The following is a 27,267-nucleotide window of genomic DNA, read 5'->3' as shown; positions in this document are numbered from 1 at the left end:
CTGGAAATTCGGTTTATTGGACCTTTTCAAAAAAAAAAAAACTAACTTAATCCACCTATGTCGTTGAAGCCTTCCTCACTTATCACCAACAATGGCTGTACACAAATTTCATCTATTTTTTAGATCCGGAATAAAAAAGTACATCAATATCACTTAAGTGGCCATATTTCAAGACAGGGTTGCCAGATCTTCATTGTTTTGGACTCGTTGGAAAGGTCTTTCGATAACCTAACCAACGATGGGTCGGATGGTGGATCCGGACATAGTTTACATACATTTAAGTGAGATCCGGCTTCCAAAAAGTACATCAATATCACTTAAGTGGCCATATCTCGAGACAGGGTTGCCAGATCTTCAATGTTTTGGACTCGTTGGAAAGGTCTTTTGATAACCTAACTAACGATGGGTCGGATGATGGACCCGGACATAGTTTACTTACATTTATGCGAGATTCGGATATATGTGAAAACACATTTTTATACATAACTTTTGAACTACTTATCGAAACTTCAGTCTGTATAAAACTCGATCTATGGGACCCTAAACCAAGTCGAATGCAACAGGTTCGGGTCAAATCGGTTCAGCCAGTGCCGAGAAACATGAGCTAGTTTGTTGGTCACATACATACATACACACACACATACACACAGACATTTGTTCAGTTTTCAATTCTGAGTCGATATGTATACATGAAGGTGGGTCTACGACGTTTTTATACAAAGTTCATTTTTAGAGCAGGATTATAGCCTTACCTCAGTGAGGAAGGCAAAAAACTCCAGATATTTTAAGATCACCCGTAGGTCTGACTCAATGCCATCATCATACAACCACATGCTCCGTTTGTTTGTCAACAATGCTGCTGTTTGAATGTGAGACGAAGGGAGAGGGGATGGTTTCGACATTTTCAAGCCCGTGGTAATTCAAACATTCCTAACATAAGTAAAATTGAATGGAACGGCACATTTTCAATAATACCACAAAAAAATAAAAATTACCCAGTATAATGAAGATCCCCTTGAAATCCCCTCAGAGTGCACGAAACGGTAACAAAAAATGTCCCTGGGAATCCTGACTGGCTTGTTATGTTCCCAAATAAAAAAAAAAACTTTCAAAACATCCCCGGGCAGAACCAGGCTGCTTGTTTGGATAATTTCTCCTCTATGAGTCTGTTCGTCCGTCCGTCAGACCTGTCTGTCTGTTGTGTGCCAGATTCATGATGTCAACCTCAGCAGGCCTCGCCCCTCTCCACCTCCACCTTCACGTGTCGTTATGCACGTTGTTTTTATTTCACACCAGGACCTTTTTCGGTACCGCTGTTGTTTTTGTTGTGATGTTTCCCCTCGTGACGGGAAAGAAACAAAAAAATAAAGAGAGATGGCACGAGACAAGATGTAATCAGAAAGCCGGAATAATTAGTTGATTAGCACTCTTTATGAATTTAGATCGCTTTCATTTAGCAATGGATCTGAGCTTTGGGAGAATTAAGGATTTCTTTGTCAAAGTTGGTTAGCATTGTTTGATAACTCTATGGCTAAAGGGGTTTACGTATGTTATGAAAAATGCATGCAAATTTAGTTAAATTCATCAATATTGAGTTACAAGATCAAAACCATCCAAACGCAATATTACATAGAATTTCATAAAATAATGCAACATTTATTTTACACCCAGACCTTTTACACACAGCTGGATTACTACTTTTTTAGCCGTGTAACCATTCGGCTAAGCCTGCTGCTTAGTTACATGATAGTAGAATCTAATTGTTTATTTGCATACTAAAACTAATAGCTCAAATCAAAAAGACAACAGCGAATCTTGCATAAAAATGTCGTTTCAGCACAATTCTGCCTAGTTTTTACAGAAAAACTAGCTACAAGCGACAGAATAGTGCAGTGCCTATGAGGACTCGCAGTCCTGCTTTTTCGTGTTATCTTCGTCTCTTGTGTGTCGCTGTTTGTGTGCATTGGGTGATTGGTCTTCTTCTTCTTCTTCTTTTTTCGCACGTTCGTTGGCCGATGAGTTTTTTTGTTCTCTTTGTATAGTTTTTGATAGAAACGAACCGAATTATTTTTTTTTGCAAGCAAGTCGTATTGCTGGATTAAGTCCTTTCTAAATCATCGGTGATCGGAAGGCACGCCGACGAATATGTTTTAAGGCTTATGATATAAAATCATTTTAATGAATGAAGCCCTTCCTACATCACCGTTGATCGGAAGGCACGCCGAAGAAGAATTTCTGGAGAATCGCGGTCGAATTAATACTATATTTAAATCTCTATTTAGCTATCTCTCCGCAGCCGGCTGCCTAAGTTTTTTTAATAATCAACAGATAAACAAATTGCTTATGGTCGCATCACCTACAATAGTGAATCCTGACCTCATACCCATCTTACTAACCCCTCAAAATCACTCAAGTATCGGACTAACAGTCCCATTCACTTCCCCGTGTCTTACCACTGGTCGTTGCCGGCGTCGGTATTGATCAGCACGATAGGGACCTTTGAATATTGCGAAGGGGTGATGATTGGTTCCTACTTTTCATCTGTGGTCCACGGAGCAATGTTTGGGGGTCCTGGTCAATAACGAAGTAGCAGCTACGGGTAGACACCAATACTATGCTATGCTATGCTAAAAACTAGCTACAAGCAACAGCTTGGATTTTTTAACATGTCAATTTTTTTTATTTTTGTATTTTTGGATTTTGGTATTTTTGTATTTCTGTATTTGCAAATTACGAAAAAAATGAGTAGGTTAAAGCTATCTGAGCGATTCCTTAAATAGATATCAAATTTCCCCACTCTTCCCTATGATACACATTTGATGGTGGCAGTTTATTACTTTCGCAACACAATACAACAATACCATAGCACATAATGATTTTTTCAAAATGGTTCATAAACATGAACAAACGACTCTTCATTTCATAACGTCTAATTCTATCCCGCGAAAGTCAATCTCCCCCGGGGTCCTCCCGGGCCAAACTCCGAACACAGCGAAGCCACCAAGCTCTTAGAATTCAAAACAAATTATGCCCCGCTAATTATGTCTCGCGAGCTTTTGCGAGTGACGCGTTGATTAATTAATGGTTTGAGCGCGAATAAAATCCCTCCTTGCTTTTCCCCCACTTTAGAACGGGCGAGCGAACAAATTTATGATTAATATAAAATGCACTTTTTGTTTGTTCCATCTCCCTTGTGTTTCCTTTTCTCGTGCGGGGGTAAAAGTTTAACGACTTGGGCGTACAACCCCACGAAGATCTCCGGAGAATTGCTGTATCAAGTTGTGGGGAGCTTCATTAGGATAGAAAACGTTGGTGTACCTTTGTTGTGATTTAATTAAAAATTTAATATATTTTGTGTGTGTTTTTTTTTGTGTCAAAAATTTGGATGACGCCTGGTAAGAAACTGTGAGCAATTGTGTTTCTGTGAATACCAGAAAAAGATGAAAAATACATGTTGGATCGATATCCGTCTTTGATAAATACTTGATGAAGATATTTATTTTTCTTCTTTGAGCAAAAAAAAATCCCTAATAAGAATCCCCACCCAGTTACGCCGATGATTTACCAAAACCTCCCCCAAAAACTCTTTAACAACATAGAAAACCCATTCTGCCTTAATCCGTTTTTTATGTTTCATTTTTCGACCGACGCCGTCGTCGCGACGCTTCTTCGGCGTCGTCGTCAGCTAGGCTATTAGGCAAACAAAACTCTCCTTCTCAAGAGTCTCGCCGCCACAACCAGAGTCAACATAAACATCGCCGCGCGAAAGTGTAATTGAGTGTGCTGCGGAGTTTGGAATCGGAAAAGGGGATTCAAATAGGCGCAACCCTTTCCGAAAAATGGGAGTGGGAGCGACGAAGGGGTTAAAACAGTCAGTCAACTCAATGGTCTTTGTCTCGTTTGTACACAGCATCTGAGCAATTCTCTGAGATTTTGGGCATTCGATTTTATTTGTATTTTTTAATCCGGCTGAAACTTTTTTGGTGCCTTCGGTATGCCCAAAGAAGCCATTTTGCATCATTAGTTTGTCCATATAATTTTCCATACAAATTTGGCAGCTGTCCATACAAAAATGATATGTGAAAATTCAAAAATCTGTATCTTTTGAAGGAATTTTTTGATCGATTTGGTGTCTTCGGCAAAGTTGTAGGTATGGATATGGACTACACTGAAAAAAAAATGATACGCGGAAAAATGGTGATTTTTAATATAATTTTTTGTCACTAAAGCTTGATTTGCAAAAAAACACTTTTTTTTTAATATGTTTTAGGGGACATAAAATGCCAACTTATCAGAAATTTCCAGGTTGTGCAAAAAATCTTTGACCGAGTTATGAATTTTCGAATCAACACTATTTTTTTTCAAAAAATCGAAATATTGGTGGTTAAAATTTTTTAACTTCATTTTTCGATGTAATATCAAATTTGCAATCAAAGCGTACTTTAGTGAAATTTTCATAAAGTGCACCGTTTTCAAGTTATAGCCAATTTAGGTAACTTTTTTGAAAATAGTCGCAGTTTTCCATTTTTTTAAATTAGTGCACATGTTTGCCCACTTGTGAAAAAAATATTTTTTTTAAAGCTGAGAAAATTCTCTATATTTTGCTTTTCTGATTTTGTTTGATACGATGCAAAGGTTTAAAAAGCAGGAATATTTAAGTCTCACAACTATCTCAAAAAAAAATATTGTTGATTCGAAAATTCATAACTCGGTCAAAGATTTTTTGCACAACCTTAAATTTCCGAATTTCTGAAAAGTTGGCATTTTATGTCCCCTAAAACATATCAAAAAATAAAAAAAATAAAAATAGTGTTTTATGCAAATCAAGTTTAAGTGACAAAAAGTTAAATTAAAAATCATCAAATTTTTTTACCGTGTATAATTTTTTTCAGTGTAGTCGTTATCCATACCTACAACTTTGCCGAAGACACCAAATCGATCAAAAAATTCCTTCAAAAGATACAGATTTTTGAATTTTCATAAATCATTTTTGTATGGACAGCTGCCAAATTTGTATGGAAAATTATATGGATAAACTAATGATGCAAAATGGCTTCTTTGGGCATACCCAGTGTTGCGTTCCTCACGCGCTCACGCGCTCGTGAGCGCTCACTTTTCGCTCATTCGTGAGGAGGAGCGCTGCGCGAGCTAGCTCACGTTTGCCCGCGCTCACGTTTGCTCCGATTTTTTTAGCTCGCGTTTGCTCCACGCTCGCGCTCACGCTTATATTTCGCTCACGGAGCGCTCATTTTGGACGTGTCGCTTATCATTTAACGTTTATGAGAAAGTTTTTTTCAATTCTAGATGGAATTTTTGCGTAAGGTGCAGTAGGGCTGTGGAAATATGACTTTGTGAACAAATTTTATGATATATGAATTGGAATAGCTTATTTTCATCAATCATGTTTTTACATAAAAGGTTGGATTCGCAAGGGTCAAATAATTTTTCAGACATGCTGTTGAATGTATAAATATTTTAGAATTTAAAGGCCTTATTGTAGCAGAGAGGGGCGGAGGGGTATAGACGCCTAAATAAAAGGGCCTGTAAACCTTAGAAAAACTTACAAAACAATGAATTGATTCAAGAGGATTTATGCTTTGGTAAGTTCGATTCAAGGTGAAATGCTTGGTTGATTAAAATATAACATTAAACTGTTTTATGTACCTAATCAGTGTTTTGACTACATTTCCAGATTGCGGGTCAGAATGAGCTACCGTTAAAAAAAGTTATTCCGTTTATTAAATCTTTCAGTGATTCAGTGATTAGAAACGGCTAATCATTTCTATAAGGTTAGTCTTTATTTAGCAAACATTCTAGAAAATAGGGTAACATTTTTGAAACAGTTCTATTTTAAATATATGCCTCAAAATTCCTAAGGGTTGAAATAACCCTTTTGACTCAAATCAAATAAATTGTCAATATTTTTCACCACGAAAAGGTTGGCTCTTCTTCCAACAAGTGGATTTTATTCAACATTTTCGCAACCAAACATCTGAAAATATTCAGTTACAAGTTATATATGATTTTTTGAACATGGATGATTGTAACTGTTTAAAAGATTATTTAAACATAAATAAAATATACATAAATTGTCAATATTTATGTACATAACAACAATACAATATGGTCCAATATGGATTTGATTTGTGAACAAACAGTGCATCTCTTCACGAAAATGAATGTTTACATTATGAATTTAGTTTTTTGTTCCTTGTTCGAAAAATGTCTAGATTTTAAATAGAACGTAAATTTCGGATCGCCGATCAAATCCATTTCATTGCCTACTTTTGTTTGTTCGACCACTTTCTTGATTTTTTTTTGCTGCCTGTGCTAAGATAGTTCTAGAAACTTCGTTTCAAACAGGCAGATGCTTCAACAGGAAAAAACAACTACCTACTTTGGCTCACCAGCTCACGTGAGCGCAAAACGCTCCGGTGAGCGTGAGCGAGCACGAGCTACCTGATAAAAACTCACGCTCCAGCTGGAGCGAGCAAGCCTTCCGTGAGCGCTCGCTCATTCGCAACCCTGCGCCGAAGGTACCAAAAAAGTTTCAGCCGGATTAAAAAATACAAAAATTAAAATTTAAAAAAAAAGATCAATTTCGCAGAGAATTGCTCATCTATTTTTTGGCAAAGAGCGGAAACAAAAATCGTTTTTTTTGCGTAGAATTGAAGGAAAATATGCCGACAATGCAAAAAATAAGGTTTTGTTTTTCCGACAGCAATGGAATTACAGTTTATAACCATTGGTTGCAAAAGGGACGAATGCTGTTAATGATTTGAAAGGAAATGCGAACAACAAATTGGCAACATTAAACATTATGAAAAATGCATTCATTAAACAACAGTGAACGGTGTTGTTGCCATTTCAGATTTAAACAACAAGTTTAAAGCTGCATGTTTGCTTCTAGAAAATATTTTATTAGCATAGCATAGCATAGCATAGCATAGCAAAGCATTGGTGTCTACTCGGTGCTGCTACTTCGTTATTGACCAGGACCCCCAAACATTGCTCCGTGGACCACAGATGAAAAGTAGGAACCAATCATCACCCCTTCGCAATTTTCAAAGGTCCGTTGCTGATCAATACCGACGCCGGCCAATTAATTCGACCGCGATTCTCATTCGTTAAAATGATTATATAATATCATAAGCCTTAAAACATATTCGTCGGCGTGCCTTCCGATCATCGATGATATAGAAAGGACTTAATCCAGCAATACGACTTGCTTGTCTAAAAAAAAAGAAAAAATGGAACGAAGAAGAAGAAGACCAATTACCCTATGCACACAAACAGCGACACAAAAGAAACGGAAATGACACGAAAAAACAGGACTGCGCGTCCCCACAGGCACCGCACTAATAATCCCTACCCCCACCGCATGCATGATTTGAACACGAATACGGACACAGCACAAAGAGAACAACACAAAAATCCATCTTCCCGGTACTGCTGCTCACATGATACACTTCTAGAAAATATTTTATTATAATAAATACTTCAGTTTTAGGATGCTTTAAACGAGGAAAATATCAAACAAAATAGTAGTTTATGCAACAAGTTGCAAAAAGAGGATTTTTTCAGCAAGAGTCGTACATTTATCCAACGAGGTTCACCGAGTTGGATAAATACGAAGAGTGCTGAAAAAATCAAGTTTTGCAACGAGTTCCATACAACATTTTTTGCAATTCCAAAAAACACACAATGAGTGAAATTTTATGTCAAATTTTCATGTATTGTGTCAATAAATCGTTTAAATCAAAAAAAATTGAAAAGTGTTACTTTTCGAAACAAGTGCTGAAAAGTTCAACTTTTCAGCACCCATTTGAGTGCTGAAAAGTAGAACTTTTCAGCATTTATTTTGAAAAGTGTTGCTATTCGATTCTGTTATTTTTGGTACAGAAAAGAATGCTATTTCGTCGTTCAAGAATGACAGGAAAAGTAAATAGTTTCACGACAACACTTTTCAAAATAAATGCTGAAAAGTTCTACTTTTCAGCACTCAAATGGGTGCTGAATAGTTGAACTTTTCAGCACTTGTTTCGAAAAGTAACACTTTTCAACATTTTTTTGATTTAAACGATTTATTGACAAAAAAAATGAAAATTTGACATAAAATTTCACTCAGTGTGTGTTTTTTGGAATTGCAAAAAATGTTGTATGGAACTCGTTGCAAAACTTGATTTTTTCAGCACTCTTCGTATTTATCCAACTCGGTGAACCTCGTTTGATGAATGTACGACTCGTGCTGAAGAAATCCTCTTTTTGCAACTTGTTGCATAAACTACTATTACTGCATATTTTAAAAAAATATCCTATTTGCTGTTTTTCATTGATTTTCATTATTTCTATTTTTTTTGTTTTTTTTTCACATTAGGCCGTTGCTAATTTTTTTCACATAGGGTCTTAAAATGGACATTCTCTCTCGTCAAAATATAAATCTTCATTGGAAGATTAATTAGTTCTTAGGTACCTTTACACCAAATAATGCTTCCGTAAAAAATCCGTAAAGAGAAATATTTGACTCACTGCATGATTTGTTTTGAAAATATGTCATCGAATTTCAGTACATTGATCGAATTTAAAGCACCGTGCAGCTTCAGCAAAATGTCATGCAAACTTATTTCTATGGAGAAGCATGAGTTCGATAAATTGAAAATTCTAATAAAAATAAACCAATTTTTGATAGAAATTGAAAAAAAAGCAGCTCAGTGATTTACAAAAAAAAAACAATCTAATGATGACACCAGCAAAGAAAGTTAAAATCCACTCATTATTTCTGATGAGCCGGCAGCAGTGTCGATGATAAAAGGCGATGACGGTTGGGAAAGTAAAAACTTCCTATCAGGATCAGACAATCAGTCACAACTCGGCGACAAGGCTCATGCGACGAGAGGGGAAAATCTCGCCGCCTTTTTTTATCATTGCACTTACTTGAAACAACATCGCTGGCATTTTACAACCCACGGCAATCCGATGGAGCAAGGTGACGGCAGCCTTCAGCGACCCGGTCGGAATCTGCTCCCAGTCGGCGAGGGCCAACGTGCAGGCCCGGACCACTTTCGGGTTGAGCAGTCTGTGTTGATGGGAAGAGAGAGATGGTATTTGATTAATTGAAATTTTTTTTGACTCATGCTAATGGTCGACTGACATGATGCAGATATGGGGTGTGCTCTAAGAACAACAAAAGAAGAATGTAATTTGTGCATTTTTCATGATTGTCCCTAATACACAGTTAAACTAAAGACATTGTTATATAATCAAACAATGTATGACAAAATTTAACTACGTTTGATAACGGTGGCAGTTATGCTCATTATAGCGCACTTCCTGAAACATGAACCATCTTCCTGAATCTGTTAGCGCAAACAGAGCAAAACAAGACGGCATATGGCTTATAACTTTTCCAAAATTACACACCACAGACAGAAAAGGGTTTTGCCATACAGTTAAGAAGCTGTGCGCGCCGACGACGTTCATTCCGGCTGCAAATACATATATTTGAATAAAGTTGTTTTAACGAAATTTATTAACAGGATTAAATTTATATTATTAGTTCGTTCCGCCGAGCCTGGCGCAATCCAAATTTGGGTTTGTGTATGAGTGTTTGTATGTGCCCTGTTAACATAGAACGTCTGCGGGATTATTATTTGAGCCCATGTCTAGGGGGGAAGCACACATTCACAGCAGTAGAGGTACTCTGGATTCCATATGGGTTGTGTTTGTGCTCACCCGGGAAACAGAACAAAACCGCTCGAGTGTTATTAAAACGAACGTTGCCAGATTGTCGGAGGCCGGCCGCCGGGATTAGGACTCCAAACAACAGCTTCGCCAAATGTTGAACATGCATACTGACTGACTACCCGATGCTGCCATCATGGGTTGTCAGACAAATGGACGTATAAATGTATTATTCCAACGAGGTTCAAAAATAACGAACGTTTTGAAAAAAAAATCTAGCAAAACAATGAAATTAGGCCAATGTCGAAGAGTAAACAAAGAGTCTATCCTGCTCATTCCTAATTTGAATATCAACTGACATGAGCAGGACAGACTCTTTGTTTACACTTCCACATTTCGTTTGCCTCAAATATTTGGATATGAACGGAAAAAAACTCCTCCACCTCTTTTTTAGTTTTTTTTCTTACAAAAATCGAACACCAAGTGGGTTTTGAATGCCCCATTATATTAAATGAGAGAGCTCACAAAAAAACGGATTAAAATTTTGTAAACTGTTAGAACATCAATGTCTGCATGTCTATGCCCCAAACCACATCCCTGTGTGTTTGTTTGTAGGGGGCAAAGGGTGGTAATTTGGCGCGCCAGTGCCAGTTTTGGAGGAAGGTTTTTCCGGGTTCTCACCCAGCCCCTCTACTTTGACGATGCGGCAAGCGAGGCATCAAAACAACATCATCATTGGCACACAAACACAAACAGCACAAAAGTCACCTGTACAAACAGCACAGCACAAGCGCGCCAATATCCGTAGCACGAAGGCTGGCGGAGGCACCAATGTAAATTTGTATTTATGTGTATTTGCACATTATTTTGGTTTTAAAAGGTTTTAATATTCGGCTTTTGAGGGAAACGCCACCCAGACGACCCACGTAATCTGCTCCAACCGACACCGAATGGTTTGGCGGGGCATTTCACGTCACGTTTCATGTTATTACCCCTCTCACGACATGTGCAGTATTACAGCAGCATCAGAGGAAAGCCTTAGTACTAAAGTTGGGTGAATTGGGTTGGAAGAGATTACGCTCAGTTGAATTGTGACCTTTTTCGGTTGCGGATATGGCTAATAAAGACTAATTTTGTAAAGACATTAATGGGCGACCTACTATTTTGATTGCGAAAAATATTGTTTAAGCTTTACCCAGCAGTAGTTTCCAGAACAATTTCAGAACGTTCGCTTTCTTTTAAAAAATCTAGCTCTTATCGAATTTACCGTGTAGATACCATGGAAAATTTCCCTCATACCCCCTCCCCTCCTCCACCCACAGTTCCTTCTCTACATAATACTTGACAGTGCTATTTATGTTTACGACACGTTTCACCGTTGTTTCTGAAACGATTCTTCATTTTTGCCAACATTTCGTCGTGTTTACACTTTGTTGCCACACATAGATTTTTGACGTTTCGAGAATAACACATTCCATTTCGTTGAACTTGGTACACGGAATCATGAAAAACAATAAATAATGACTTATCTACAATCACTTAACTGACAATAGTTAAGTTGCTTAGAATTGAAAAATAGTTAAGAAAAAGGACGTTACTTACTGCCGTGGATTCAAATTCCTAGACTGAGTATATATTTCTAAGGTATAAGTAATTGGGTCCTAAAATGAAGCTAAGATTGCTGATAGAATTGTTTACAGCGATAAAGCTTATTTTTCTGAGTACAATGACCCTTTGTACGACCACAAAGAGTTTAAAATGGATTTTTAAATCAATTTTGAAAAATTAACCTCGCGGTCCTTCTTGACAGAAAAGCTCCTACTTGACAGCTCGTTCCAAGGGGACCATAGTTGATCCATCGAAAAAATGTTGTCTTGTCAAATTTTTTTTTGAGTTAAAATCAAAAAAAAAAGATCAGAAATGGTTTTTAATCGTGTTTTTTACCGTTGTACATAAAAATTGACACAGGGCTTTAGTACCCAATTGTAGGCAAACCCCGTTTTGACTTTTGGGGCAAATGAAAGAACTTCCTAAGCTTAATTTCGTCAAAAATTTCCATTTGACAACAATGCACGTCCACGCTGATTTGCTGCCACTAAAAACCTTTGCTATTTAACGTCTCAAATCTCTTAAGGTCAGATTTGTGCCACACACGTGTTGGCTGCCGGAATAAATCATAAAACAAAAGCTTTATTCCTTGCTTGATTTTATGTCGCACTTGAAACTCTCAACCAGAACCAGAATTTTGAATTGTTTTGATAAAACCAACATACAGCATTACTTGGGATACTGATCCTGCGGGAATGTCACACCCACCGCGCAATTTCTGTTTTCGAAACATTCTCTTTCACGGCAACATCCTGCACAGAAATGTCGCGAGGTAGTTCTTTGTCGCCGCGAAATTCATACTTGGAAGAGTGGTTTGAGGTTATACCCACATGTGCTGCTGCACCGAATGTTTTAACCTCACTCTACCACAAATGATGGAATTGGTGCTCCTCATCCCAACCCCCTTCTCTTGGTTTAAATGAATGTCGTTGCGTTATGTTTACTTTAAATTAGACTCACTTACGTGCGACATTTATGAGATTATTCAAATTCAAATTTGCGCAATATGGCGGCGGCGACCAGTTGCCGTTGTCATCGCAGCAAGTCATGGCTGTCACTTTCACACCACCCGTGGCGCGCGAAGGTGAATCTTTCTCCAACGCGCAACGCCTGCTACTCAGAACAGCTCCCCCACACCACCCAGAATGAAAAGTCTGCGGCAGCTTGGTGGCTTAGCAGATTCCTGCCGACGTGGCCTGCTGAGGTTTCCGACGTGGGTTGGTGCTTCGCACAAAATTAATTGGATTTTATTTCGCAATTAATCTCGCGTGCTTCCTCACACATACATTCACACTTCCAGTTGTGTTTGTGTGCAACACCTCGCCAAAATTATAAGCGCCGCCTTGTTATGTGTTATGGTACCATGTTGTGATTTATGATTTGGGAAATTAGTCTTTCCGTGATGCTGCCTCGGTGGCGGTTTCCATCATCTGATGGGCCGTGGACCGTTTTAGTCGGGTGGCTCTCTCAGCTGTACAGCAGCAGGTGTTGTGCAGTATTCTTGATTTAGCCAAATAATGTGTTTACACTTACCTTATTTGGGTAAAAGTAATGAGTTATAAAAATACTTTTTTTTCATAACTTATTTTTATTAGGTCCTTTTAGGTGCTGAGACCAGGTTAGGACCGAGGGTCAATAGTACAAAAATAATAAAAAAGAAGAAAAAAACGTAACTGACGTTGATGATCATTTTCCCGTACTATGTGTCAACAAGTGCGCGATCACATCAATTTGTTCCTCGGGCGTCTTGCACCAAAGTAGCACACTTTGTTCGCCAAAAGATTTGCGAGCTGATTGTTGAACTCATTTACAATGTTTTTCCAACTCTTGAACGATGGAAAAAAGCGCATATTTTTCTGTTGTTAAACATTTCTTAACCTGTTAGAAATGTGCGTGGTTTAATTAAGTTTTACCAGCGCACGTCCTTCTTGCATAGAAAACGTTTGGGGGGAGGGAGTCAGGCAAACGTTTTTATAACCGTCCCAGCACATATCGCGGCAGACAAGAATGTTAAACAGGCTCTTCATAAAATACGTTTAAGGTGTTCGCTCAAAAGTTTTTTTTTTCAATTTAATCCTTTATTTGTGAGTAATGTCACTTTACAATACTTTAACTACTAGTTTTTTTGTAATTTATTAGTTTGAACAGGGCACCTTCCATCGGATAAGGAAGTAAAATGTCGGTCCCGGCCTTGGTTGTTAGGCCGTTAAGTCATTAAGTGTTGGAGTCGTCTCCATGCCATAAGTACAAACAACACACCAAACCAAACCTACTCCGATGGAATCGCTGGCGGCGGTTGGACTCGCAATCCGAAGGTCGTCAGTTCAAACACTGGGGTGGAAGGTTCCTTGGAGTAGAAAGAGGTTTGGGTGCTCTCCCCATTCAAGCCTTCGGACTCCTAGGTTCGAGCAGAAACTTGCAATAGAGACCACAAAAGACCCGGGGGTCGTTAATGTGGATGGTTTGATTTTTAGTTTGGACAGGGATACGCCATTTATGAATGATTACAATATGAATGATGTATAATAAAAAAAATATCAACCAAAAAAAATCAATCAATTTCCTTATTATGCCTTTGGGGATTTTTTTAAAATTATGTTTGAGTGCTAATTAACATCGCTTGCTACTACTACTACTCTAAAACTGCTGCTGGTTCCTGGTGCTGCATTTTCAGTTTTCCTTTTTGATGAAGAATGCTCTGGGCAAGTATCGAACCCAAGATCACTCCAAATGTCAAGTCCGGGCGCGCGTCTGCTTCATTCCACGAGGAGTTATGTTAGATGAGCAGGCATAAACGTCAATAAGAAGTCTGCGGTCATCTAGGTTTTACCAAGTTCACTAACAGTTTGCCAAAACTTCTTTTGAACATAAGCTGTTTCTATTTGCTCGGTTTTTTAAAACACGAACTCGAACTACACATAAACAACTTGTATACGTGAAATCCCATCCGAAGCCAGAGGTCAATTCTACTATGTTATCATGTTTAGCTAACTGAAATGGAACATCAAGTCTGCAAATGTCATTTTGCTTTTCGAGTTCTACAATCATGTTCCATTTGAGTCAGAATAAACTTCAAAATCAACTATTCGTAATCTGTTGCTAGATTTGGCATTTGTGTTACACAACCATGTTGAACAATGGTTTTTTGATCAAAATGAGAAAATTGACCAAATTTATGACATTTGTTCAATAATTAACGTATAAAAACGCTTGTGTAGCAATAGTTCAACAAAAAAAATAAAAAGCGATGTTTTACTTGCTACTAGGGCACTGCCTCAAGCGAACTCTATATTCTCGGTAAATGGCCCACGGCTCGGACTCGCTGTACAGCTTTCGGTCGCCTTGTTGCGTCTGTTTGTCCTTCTTCCATGCTGGCGGCTTCGGCTTGGACGCCTGCTGCCTCGACTGGATGAACTGCGCACGTTTGGGGCAGCTGCGGTCCAGACGGCGTAAGTTTGTGATACGGCTGGACATCACATGTCGACATCACCTTCGCAAGGCAGGCGAAGCTCGTATTTTCTCCACCAGCGGCGGCTGCTTCTTTTCCTCGGCCGACTTGCCGGATGCTGGTACCACGGGGGTGGAGTTTTCTGCGGCTGGGTTCGCATTGTTGTCGTTGTTGCTCTCCTCCGCTAGCGGGCTGAACTTGTTGTTGCTGAGCAGTTTCTTCACCTCCGGGCCTTCAGCGACGATGATCTCCTCCTTGGCCTTCCTGCGCCGAACCTTTACAATGGGACGAAATTCGCCCCCAACCTCTCCTCCTCCTTCGGAGTCTTCCACCTCCATGCCCGTCGCCGCCTATGTTTTGGGTTGGAAACCTACCGGTTTCTCCCACATACTTTTCTTCATGGCCGCGTTCCAGTAGAACGGCCTTCCCGCCTCAGCCCTGTGCTCCGTCCACTCACTCTTCGCCGTCGCGGCCGCCGCCATGGTCGTCGGCGAAAGTTGACAAAACACCGCTAAAATGCGCTAAGCTAGCTCGAAAGACGACCGAACCCAACGAAAGATGAACAGAGAATGTATAAAAATACTTGTTTGGTACATACTTGTAAAGCATTTGCTTTTGCTTGTATTTTTCTCGAAGAGTCAAACCGATACTGGCTCGATCCAAATTTCCAACCGATTTGTTTAGCCAGAGTTAATAATTATTAATAAAGTTCTATTTTTTTTTTTTATATATATAGTTGTTTTATTCAGTCAATGCAAATATTAAATCTAAGTGTTATTTAACAGATTAAGTGAACTTCAGTTTGTAAAAAGAAATCTAGAGCGTTAATGTCTACCAATCCATTAACTTTTTCAATGAAAATGACATAACAAGCAAATGTTTTAAGTATTGCTGCTCTCGTTCGTCTCCCGATACGCCGGAGTTCTGGTCGTGCTAACGCTTCGTAGGGAAGGTTGATTGTTGTTATTCCATGCAGTTTCCCTTGCAGTAGAGCCCAGGCTCCACTAACTCGGCTGCAATCTGCTAGCTTGTGTTGTAAGGTGCCAACGAATCCACAGTGCTCGCAGTTTGGCGAAGGAGCCCTGTTAGTCCGGAAGAGTAGTTCTTGGTGCGATATTTTCTGGTTGACTGTCAGGTAGAGGCAGGTCTTCTCGGCAGTGTTTAATTCCTTTGCAGATATGTTCTTCCATATTCTAGTCCACAACAGGTCGGGATGTTTTTGCATGATCTTCGGTTTTTCAGCACTGCACAGAAGGTGTCCATGAACTGCTGAGCTGGATAACTGTGTCGAGTCTCGAAGTCGTTGTGGAAGATATGCGAACTCCTGACACACCGTTTTTAGACAGGGCAAGCTGGACGGGATTGCGGAGAGGTTGGGTGGGTTCAAAGTTGAAGCCAGGTACGAAGCGTAGAAAGGTGAGCTTTGCCTTTCAGCGAGGTGTCTGTATACCAGAAGTGCTTTGCATTTGAAAAAAGGAAGCTGAAGTTTCAGCCCGCCCGTCTCAATTGGGAGAGCTAATTGATGAATCGGTACTCGAAGGGCAGCTCCATCCCACAAGAAGGACCCCATGAGCGACGTAATCTTTGCTATGTGTGCTGTGTTGATGGTGAGGATAGATGATACGTACCACAGCTTCGAGGTTGCGAATGTGTTGAGTACTGCAATCTTCTGGTGTAGACTGAGAAGTCGCAGTTTCTGCAACCACAGCAGTTGAGCGAATTTTCCCACGAGTTTATCCCAGTTGATGGTAATCATCCGTCGAATGGAGTTTGTAAAGATGATTCCGAGAATTTTCATCTGGTCTGTTGTCTGCAACCAAGGGATGTCCCATCGGTTCCGCTGGTTGCACCATCCGATGTCCATCGCGAATGTTTTGTTTGTGTTCAGCTTGGCCCCTGAGCAGCTCTCAAAACTCTGGAACAACCTTCTCAGTTCGTCCACTTTCGAATTGTTGGAAACAACTACAGAGATGTCGTCAGCGTAAACTGCAATAAGGTCATCGTCTCCACTACATACCGCTTCAAGCTTGCAGATAAGGGGATGCAGGAAAAGCACGAACAGATGCATGGCCAGTGGGTCACCCTGCCGGACAGATCTCTCAATCGCAAAGGACTCAGAGAGGTGACCGTTAATGAGCAGGCGAGAGGATGAGAGATCGCCGATTCTTTTTAGTAGAGCGATCAGTGAGGGTTTAAAACCGAGATCTTGCATGGTGGTGTAGAAAAAAGATCGATCAACTCGATCAAACGCGTGGTCCAAATCGAAAGATATGAGCTTCGCCGACTTCTTCTCTTTGTTCAGTTTGGCGATTTTATCTTTTATGGCGAGGGTAGCTTGAAATATCGTCCTTTCAGAGTTGGAGCATTTTTGTGCAGAGCTCAGAACTCCGTGGGATCTCAAAATTCGATCAATCCGACTTTTGAGAATTCGTGCTAGTAGCTTATAATCGTAGTTCAGTAGAGATATGGGGCGGAAGCCGTGGACAGTGTTGGGAGTGTTTTTCTTCATCACAAGAACAACCACTCCAGCTACAAAATCAGCTGAGAAATCTCCATTCAAAGCTTCATTCATGATTAGGTTCAGTTCTCTGTGTATGATGTCAAAGGCGTACAAATAGAATTCTTTTGGAATCCCATCTGGTCCGGCTGCTTTCCGCGAAGCACTTGATTTGATCGCTTGATAGATCTCAGGCGTGGTAATTTCGTTCATGCTACTGTTGTTGCTTTCGCTGTCACAGGGTACAACCCTGTTACAAACAAAGTCTTGTTCAGGGAGCCTCTCCTCTGCAGAGTAAAGGTCCCTAAAGTAACTCACCACGTGGTTTTGGATGTCGGTCTGGTTCTCCAGGGTTCTGTGGTCATCGGTTTGTAGTTGATCGATGCTGGTTCTCTTTCTAGTGCGTTCTCCGAGATGGTATGTGGAGAGAGACTCTCCGGCGACTCGGGTTTCGTTGTTTCGGAAGAATGCTTCAGAATGTTTGCGTTGGAGTGACAACATTTGCCCTTTGATTTTCTTGATTTTGGACAAAGCTGCTGGATTACATTGGTATTCGTCGTACGCAGAGGAGAGCTGGCTGTACAGGTGCTGATGTTGTTGTTGAGAAGCCAGGTGAGACTCTGTTGATTTCCAGCGGAAGAAGGCTTTCAAACGGTGTTTCACGTAGCCTTGCCACCAGTTCAACCACGAAGTGTAGTGTCGACGTTGTCTAGTCCAGTATGTCCATTTAGTGCGCAGTTCATCCAGGGTTTCCGCATCAAGCAGCCGTGGGTGAAGAGACCAGTAACCCCGGCCATGGTCGTTACCAAGAGATGGTAAACAGAGGCGTACTGTGAGCGCATGGTGATTTGTGAAAGAACAAGCATGTATTTCGTCAGTACGGAGTTGTTCTTTCATTCCCACACTAACGTACAGCCGGTCCAGCCTGGCCGCAGAGTTATGGGTGATGTAGGTAAAGCCGTCATCGTTTCTCCGTAAGGTTGCCCATACATCAACAAAGCGCAGCTGCTGTGTCAGGTTGGCGAGAGATCTGCTAAAGTTACTACTACCAGTGGAGTCTCTCGACCTGATAACAGCGTTAAAATCTCCAGCAAGGAGCGTGTAGTGAGCGTTGTGTCGAAGATAGTGTGCTATTGTTGAGTTGAAGAGCTTTTCTCTCTCAGCACGGTGTTGTGTACCCGATGGTGCATATACGTTACATAGGGTTACAGACTCATGTATACAGTTAAACCTCGTATAAGAGCGCCTCGCATATGCAATTTTGCATATACGAGTCATTCCACCTGATTCGGTTTTGTCGCAAGAGTTGCATATGCGAGGTACAGGGCTTATGGGATTTTGGCTATATGGGAGACATGGGCTATATTTAAAAAAAAAATCAACTAAACTATACAAATTTATAGTGTTTTGGAATCGTTATGATGTCAGCTATACAGCTACACCAAATTTACATGGTTTACGATGTTCTAGGTCATCCGAAACTTCGTCAAGTTAAGGCCTATGTGTTCAACGCCGTACAAGTATGTGTTAGGCGATTTGACTGTGGTTTTTGACCACAGATCATATCCGGATAGCCTCAGGGAGGTTCAGGGACTAGTCTACCGATATGTGGTGATGTTCTGGGTCTTCTGTAGAGTCCCGGGAGGTACGTCCGATGGGTCTACCGCCGTAACACGGCAGAGGTTGGTAGTTTTAGACCTCAGATCATATCCGGATAGCCTCAGGGAGGTTCAGGGACTAGTCTACCGGTATGTGGTGATGTTCTGGGTCTTCTGTAGAGTCCCGGGAAGTACGACCGATGGGTCTACCGCCGTAACACGGCAGAGGTCGGTGTTTTTTGACCTCAGATCATATCCAGATAGCCTCAGGGAGGTTCAGGGACTAGTCTACCGATATGTGGAAATGTTCTGGGTCTTCTTTGGAGTCCCAAGAGCTACGCCTGAAGGGTCTACCGCCGTAATAAGGCAAAGGTCGATGGTTTTTGGCCTTAGATTATATCCAGATAGACTCAGGGAGGTTCAGGGACTAGTCTACCGATATGTGGAGATGTTCTGGGTCTTCTATAGAGTCCCGGGAGTTACGACCGACGGGTCTACCGCCGTAACAAAGCAGAGGTCAATGGTTTTTGACCTTAGATAATATCCAGATACCCTACGGTGGTAGAGCCATCGGCCGTTACTCCCGGGACTCTACAGGAGACTCAGAACATCACCACATATCGGTAGACTAGTCCTTGAACCTCCTGAGGCTATCCGGATATGATCTGAGGTCAAAACCACCGACCTCTGCCGTGTTACGTCAGTAGACCCATCGGACGCAGCTCCCGGGACTCTACAGAAGACCCAGAACATCACCACATATCGGTAGACTAGTCCCTGAACCTCCTGAGGCTATCTGGATATTATCTAAGGTCAAAACCATCGACCTCTGCTTTGTTACGGCGGTCGGTCGTAGCTCCCGGGCTCTATAGAAGACCCAGAACATCTCCACATATCGGTAGACTAGTTCCTGAACCTCCTGAGTCTATCTGGATATGATCTAAGGTCAAAACCATCGACCTCTGCCTTGTTACGGCGGTAGACACTTCAGGCTCCCGGGACTCCACAGAAGACCCAGAACATTTCCAAATATCGGTAGACTAGTCCCTGAACCTCCCTGAGGCTATCTGGATATAATCTGAGGTCAAAAACATCTGACCTCTATCTTCTTACGGTGGTAGACCCATCGGCCGTATCTCCCGGGACTCTACAGGAGACCCAGAACATCACCACATATCGGTAGACTAGTCCCTGAACCTCCCTGAGGCTATCCGGATATGATCTGAGGTCAAAAACCACCGACCTCTGCCTTGTTACGGCGGTAGACCCTTCAGGCGTAGCTCTCGGGACTCCACAGAAGACCCAGAACATTTCCACATATCGGTAGACTAGTCCCTGAACCTCCCTGATGCTATCTGGATATGATCTGAGGTCAAAAAACATCGACCTCTGCCGTGTTACGGCGGTAGACCCATCGGACGTACCTCCCGGGACTCTACAGAAAACCCAGAACATCACCACATACCGGTAGACTAGTCCCTGAACCTCCCTGAGGCTATCCGGATATGAACTGAGGTCGAAAACCTCCGACCTCTATCTTGTTGCGGTGGTAGAGCCATCGGCCGTTACTCCTGGGACTCTACAGAAGACCCAAAAAATGACCACACATCGGTAGACTAGTCCCTGAACCTCCCTGAGGTTATCCGGATATGACCTGTGGTCAAAAACCACAGTCAAATCGCCTACCTCATACTTGTACGGCGTTGAACACATAGGCCTTAACTTGACGAAGTTTCGGATGACCTAGAACATCGTAAACCATGTAAATTTGGTGTGGCTGTATAGCTGACTTCATAACGATTCCAAAACACTATAAATTTGTATAGTTTAGTTGATTTTTATTAAAATATAGCCCATGTCTCCCATATAGCCAAAATCCCATAAGCCCTGTACCTCGCATATGCGTGCTTCGCATAAGAAACCCCCATATGAGGTGCATATGCGAGGTTTAACTGTACGTACAGCTAGAATCCGGGAATCAAGACTTCTCTCGATGTGTGTGTATTTGATGTGTTGTTTGAGTAAGATAGCTGTGCCTCGCTTAGCGTGGTCAATGTTTGTTATGGTGTTGAAACCGGGTATACTAAGCTGATCATCGTACACCTCTTGGAGGAACACGATATCCAGACCCATTGTGCGTATAAAATTTTGCAAAGCGTTTAGTTTAGTAGTGTTGGAGATGTTATTTATATTGATTGTTGCAAAGTTATACGAGGTGAAGACAATTAGGGTTTAGGGGTGTTGGTGCCATCCAAAGATTTCTTTTTCTTTGGCTTTTTGCGTTGGCCGGGCTTACCCTTGGATGTGTCGGTATTAGAGTCGCTGTTTGAGTCATCGAGTTTGTGTTTATCTGGCTGTTCGGGTGGTTTGAAGCTCGGAGCATCGGTTCTGTTTGGTGTTAGTGAGTCATCAGATTCACTTTCATCGCTACTGCTCTGCTGTTTCTCCACATCTGTTGGATCATCCGCAGCAACAGTTGAACTGGTGGCTGATGTGCTAGGAGTCACAGTAGGCAGGTCAAGAGATGTGGAGTTGCTGGGAGTTACGATCGGCAGACTAGGACTGCTGGGAGTCACAGTCGTCGTCAGGACAGGCGTTGCTGGAGTGCTGGTAGTCACGATCGGCAGGACAGGAGTATCAGCAGAAGACGCTGGCGGTGGAGGAGATGGTGTTGTATTGGTGTCCTTGTTGTTTTTGTTCTTCACTGCTGCTGCATACGAAGATGTCTGCTTGTTGATGTTCATCTTTTGCACCAAGAGTTTTTTGTTTTGGGTGCAAGGAATTCCTACACGGAAAGAAGGTTTATCGTGAATCTTACTAATTTTCGGTTAAAAACCCTAAAAAAATTGGTTGTTTTTCCAACCACGATTTTTTTTAGCTGGAAATCCTAAAAAAAATTCCTGGATTTGACAGCTGGATCCAGGTCCTAAAAATGATAAATCCAGCTAAATTTTTAGTAAATTTTACTAATTTGCAAGCTGGAAAAATGCTGTCAGTCTCAAAAGCTGTATGTTTTGAGAAGGTCTGTTAGCTATTTTAGCTAGATTTTATGGTATTCTAGGAAGTTTTATAGTTAGCCCAGCGAGTTTTTAGGCTGTTTCAACCAGTTTTTTTGGAATCATTCTCAAAATTTTCCATTGATGGCTGCGAAGCCAGGTATTTTCACACATCTTTTTAGCTAGTTTAGCCAACTTTGCCACTATTCTTGGTAGGTGTTTTGGTTGGTATAGCTATATTTTCCACTATTTCTACAAGTTTTCTTTCAAAAGCCTCCGTTTCTGCCTGCAAAGAACGCATTATTCACCCAGCCTTTTGGCTGATTTAGCTCGTTTCTTTTTTGTTCTTGCTTCGTTTTTCGGTAGGTCCAGCTAATTTTTCGACTGTTTCAACTGGTAATTTCGAAATCATTTTAAAAATCCCTTGCTGCCTGTAAAGTTGTTTTTATTTTCAAAAGACTTTTGCTGGTGTAGCATGATTTTCCGCTATTCTTGGTACGTTTTTGGTAGTCCAGCAAGTTTTTGGATGTTTCAATAGTTTCCAGGCTTTTAAACTATGTTATAGTTGATCATCCTAATTGTACGGCTTTGTTGCGATATTCTATTGACAAATAAAAAAAATGAAATACAGTAATACAAAAATACAAAATACAAAAATACAAAAATACAAAAATACAAAAATACAAAAATACAAAAATACAAAAATACAAAAATACAACAATACAAAAATACAAAAATACAAAAATACAAAAATACAAAAATACAAAAATACAAAAATACAAAAATACAAAAATACAAAAATACAAAAATACAAAAATACAAAAATACAAAAATACAAAAATACAAAAATACAAAAATACAAAAATACCAAAATACCAAAATACCAAAATACAAAAATACAAAAATACAAAAAAAACTTACAAAAAGTTATTTTGGTTAAATTATAGTAAATTCATGTTAAATTTAAACTATGTTTTGCATTTAACAAAGTTTAAATATAACATCAAATTACTTTCACTTAAACAACATAACATTACTTTATCCAACTTAATTTAACTAAATTTAACTTAATTTAACATACTTTAACATAATTTAACTAAATTTAACTTAACTTGATTTAACTTAACTTAACCTAATTTAACTAAATTTAACTTAATTTAACTTAATTTAACTTAATTAAACTTAATTTAACATAATTTAACTTAATTTAACTTAATTTAACTTAATTTAACTTAATTAAACTTAACTAAACTTAATTTAACTTGATTCAACTTTATTTAGCTTAATTTAACTTTATTTAACTTTATTTGACTTTATTTAACTTTATTTAACTTAACTTAACTTAATTTATCTTAATTTAGCTAAATTTAACTAAATTTTACATAATTCAACATAATTTAACATAATTTAACTAAATTTTACTAAATTTAACTTAATTTAATTTAACTTAATCAAACTTATTTTAGCTTAATTAAAGTTAACTTAATTTAATTTATTTTAACTTAATTTAACTCAATTTAACTTAATTTAACTTAATTCTACTTAATTTAACTTAATTCAATTGAATTTAACTTAATTTATTTTAGTTTAACCTAATTTAACTTAAATAAACTTATTTTAACTAAATTAAAGTTAACTTAACTTAATTAAACTCAAATTAACTGAATTTTACCAAATAACTTTAAATTTAACTAAATTCTACCAAATTACATTAAATTTAACTGAATTCTGCCAAATGTAATAACATTTGAATAAATGTACTTACATTTACCTATATTCATCTACATTTACCTAAATTCAACTACATTTTTCTAAATATAACCATTTTCAACTTAATTAAGCTCAATTTAACTGATTTAATTTAATTTTACTTAATTAAACTTGATTGAAATTAATTTGACATATATTCACTGAATTTAACATAATTTCATCTCAATTTTACTTAATTTAACTTTATTTTACTTAATTTTACATAAATTTACTTTATTTTACTTAATTTTACTTAATTTTACATAATTTACTTAATTATGCTTAATTTTATTTAATTTTGCTTAATTTTACTTAATTTTGCTTAATTCTACTTAATTTTGCTTAATTTTACTTAATTTTGCTATTTTTTTTTAATTTTACTAAATTTAACTTAACACAACTTAATTTAACCAAATTTGGGCAAATTCAACTAAATCACACAAAAAATAACTAATTTCAGCTGAATGTATCTGAATTTAACTAAATTTTGCTTAATTTAACTATTTTTTTTAAATTCATCTTAATTCAACAAAATTTAATTGAACTTATCTTAACTTTACTTTATTTTACTAATTTAAACTAAATTTAATCAATTTTAACGAAATTTTACTAATTTCAACTAAATTTAACTAATTTTAACTAAATTTTATCAATTTAACTGATTTTAACTGAATTCTACATTTTTATTTAAATTTTACCAAATGTAACTTAATTTAAGTAACCTTAAATTGATTAAACTTAATTTCACTTAATTTAACTTAATTTAACTTCATTTCTAACAATATTTAACAATATTTATGGATGTGCTTAAAAGGCATTAGGCACCCTATTTGTTCGGAGCTGTCAAACATTGGCCAATCTATGTCTAGACATTCTGTACCCGCCGCCCCTCCAGGTGGACAGATGTCCATACAAAAAAGTATACTGTGGACAATCGCCAGCCTCCCCTTTCCCCTGCCAAAGTGTTCACGTGGTTTAGGGATGCTCCCACTTTATGTTAAGTACATGTTTTTACCTACGCATCATCCAAACAATAACGAGAGGCTCAACTTCTAACCACTTTCTCTCAACACAAAAAACTTCTCACCTTTCTACTGAAACTTACCGTCAGGTGCCGATCCGCAGAAAACCTTCCAGGCTTTTGATTTATTCACTCACACAACACATTCTATCACCTTTTGCACTTGCACTTGCACTCAAACAGCACACATAACCATCAAAAAACTTCGCGAACTGAGCGGCTCAAACAGGATCGAACACGATACAAGACGATGCTTTGTTTTGGTCTCGAACTGATGACCTGTCAAAAAATCTATGCTGCCGGTTCCAGCTAATTTTTGGTAAAATTACGCAAAATTGTGCTGAAACACCATTATTTTGGTAAAATCTCTCCTGTCATTTTGATTTGGGCTGTCAGTTTTGGAAAGCAAATCAGCAATCAGGGTTAGCTATTTCACCAATCACAGGTTGGTAAATTTAGCTGTAATTTTAGCTGATTCAACCAAAAAAATCACTGTTTCACCAATTTGAAGCCAGCTAATTTGAATTGTTAAATTTTGGATAGAACTCTTTTCCGTGTATGTGTATGCGTTCGCCGCAGTGGCGACATGTTTGTATTTGTCCGCTGTATGTAACGAGTGATGTTTCGCCCATAATGGTAACGTAAGATTCAATGTGTTTTGTTAGAACCATCTTCAGAAGACGGATTCCGGACGGTGTGCCAGAGAACATGAATCTGTCGTCCCATAGAAGCTCTTTGATGGAAAGAATCTCACCATACTGTGACATATGATTAGAGATCTGTTCATCTGAGATGTGCGGCGACAGTTCGTAAATCCGGACTTCAGTTCCAGCTTCTTCCAAACGGATTTTGTACGTGTGCTTCTTGTTCTCGATGGTCACTTCGTGCTTGTCTGCGTGGTTGCGTGCGATTTGTTGAGCTGTGTTGAGATCGGCACATTGTACATATGCACATCCCAGGGTTTGGTGGTATTGAATCCGCTTCACTTGCGGCTGTGTCAGGCCAAGCCTTTTGCCCACAAAAGCGTGAATTTCCCTGGCGTTTGGCTTTTTTGGAAAGTGTCCGAAATCGATTCGGAAAGTATTTTCGCGACGTTTTGGTGTATCCATCCTGCTAAAGAATTAGCAGTGATCACCGACGCGCGAACTTTGAATAAAACTCGCGGATTAGTGCTTGGTGAAACTGTAGATTTCGATCGGGCCAAGCTCGCAAAAAAGGTGTCTGCACTTCTCAGAGGTGGAAGGCTAACTCTATTTAATCACAACAATGCAAGTGCTTAGGTGACGGTCCAAATGTAAACTAAAAAAAAGGTTAAAACAAAACCTCAGAAGGATTTCTTCCTGTTTAAAGATAAAGTTTCTCCCCCAAACAGAAAATCAACAAACGCTTACAGATTGCACAACCGGCGCAACATGTTAAATTTAATAACAAAGTTCGGAACACTAATTGTTGCGCCTAGAGCGTTTCTTATCATATCCTAGCTCCTTCTCAAAGCAGGAAAGTTTTCATTTCTGTTCCCAATTGTGGTTTCCTTCCCGCAATGCATTAAAAGTACTATCTTGTTCGCCCTAGCATAACCAGAAAAAGAAAGAAGAAAAAACTATTGCAAGCAAAGAGGGAGCACACATTTGCCTTACTTGCTTTTAAGTTATTAAAAAGTTTCCTTAACTGATTATTATTTGCAAGCTGCTTATTCAAACATACCCCGCCGGAATTCCTCTTCGGATAGCCGCGACCAACCACTTCCTTTTCCAGGATGCAGCGTCGGTCGGTCGGCAGAGGGAAAAGAAAGGGAAGCTCTGGCACTTTGTTCATAAGGAAAGATAAATACTTTATAATTTGAGCGAAAACTTAAGCCACCGTCGCTTTCTTGGGCAAGTCTCGCTCTAGTGGGTGGCGCTGGAAGCCAACAAACTGTACCCCCGCCCCCTCATTCCCCCTTTCATTAGACAAGGAATTATGGTATATTGGAAGAGCAAGACAGCAAGAGTTTAGCTGCCAAGCTGCCACCATCACCGAGTTGCTGAAAATTGTCAGAAGCCTGCAACAGTTTTCCATTCCGCCGGCAGCGTTTAATGAGTCCTGGTTTGGAATCTTCTTTTTTTACGAAAGATTTGTGCCGTCTGGGTGTGGAAGAGATGTTTATCAAAATTCTCCTTCACATAGTTTGGCCAGCCCGATATGGATAAGATTTGAAAGAAGATTGCAAGATGACAGCTTTTGCATAATAAGTTGATTTTATGAGTGCAAGGATGTTTCAAGAAAGTGTTATAAATTAAAAATATTTAAATATAAATAAAGTGCAAAATCTTGGATTGCACATCCCTGAGTATTTTGGAATATTCTAGAGCTCATATTCGAGTTCAGCAACCCTTTGTTAAATTAGACCTGTTCATTGCCGGTTACATTTTTTTAATAAAATATCGAGTATTCTAGCACCGCCATATTGGCCGCCATTTTGGATTGCACATTCCCTGAATATTTTGGAGTATTCTAGGAGTCATATTCGAGCTCAGCGACTCCAAATTAGTTAAAGTTGACTAGTCAGTAGAGATTTTCACAATTGCTTCATTTCGTGACGAGACAACGCGAGCAAAACCCTCTTTTGCAAAATATCTGCGTTGTCCCGTCACGAAAAGAAGTACCAGTCAAATTAACAAAATTTGACG

The 27,267-nt window shown here is 39.2% G+C and overlaps 1 protein-coding gene across 1 annotated transcript in view; it reads right to left on the bottom strand.

The window, feature by feature from the left end:
* Positions 1 to 27,267, bottom strand: part of LOC6031420 (protein timeless homolog) — a 158,445-nt gene that overhangs the window by 19,644 nt on the left and 111,534 nt on the right. The window contains exon 11 of the mRNA XM_038263257.1: positions 8,935 to 9,076. Coding sequence (XP_038119185.1) covers positions 8,935 to 9,076 — 142 coding nt within the window. The remainder of the gene's footprint in view (positions 1 to 8,934; positions 9,077 to 27,267) is intronic.

Source organism: Culex quinquefasciatus, chromosome 1, assembly GCF_015732765.1.
Source record: "Culex quinquefasciatus strain JHB chromosome 1, VPISU_Cqui_1.0_pri_paternal, whole genome shotgun sequence".
Classification (NCBI taxonomy): Eukaryota; Metazoa; Arthropoda; class Insecta; order Diptera; family Culicidae; genus Culex; species Culex quinquefasciatus.
The sequence above is the reverse complement of the archived record's forward strand: the minus strand, read 5'-3'. Positions and strand labels throughout refer to the sequence as shown.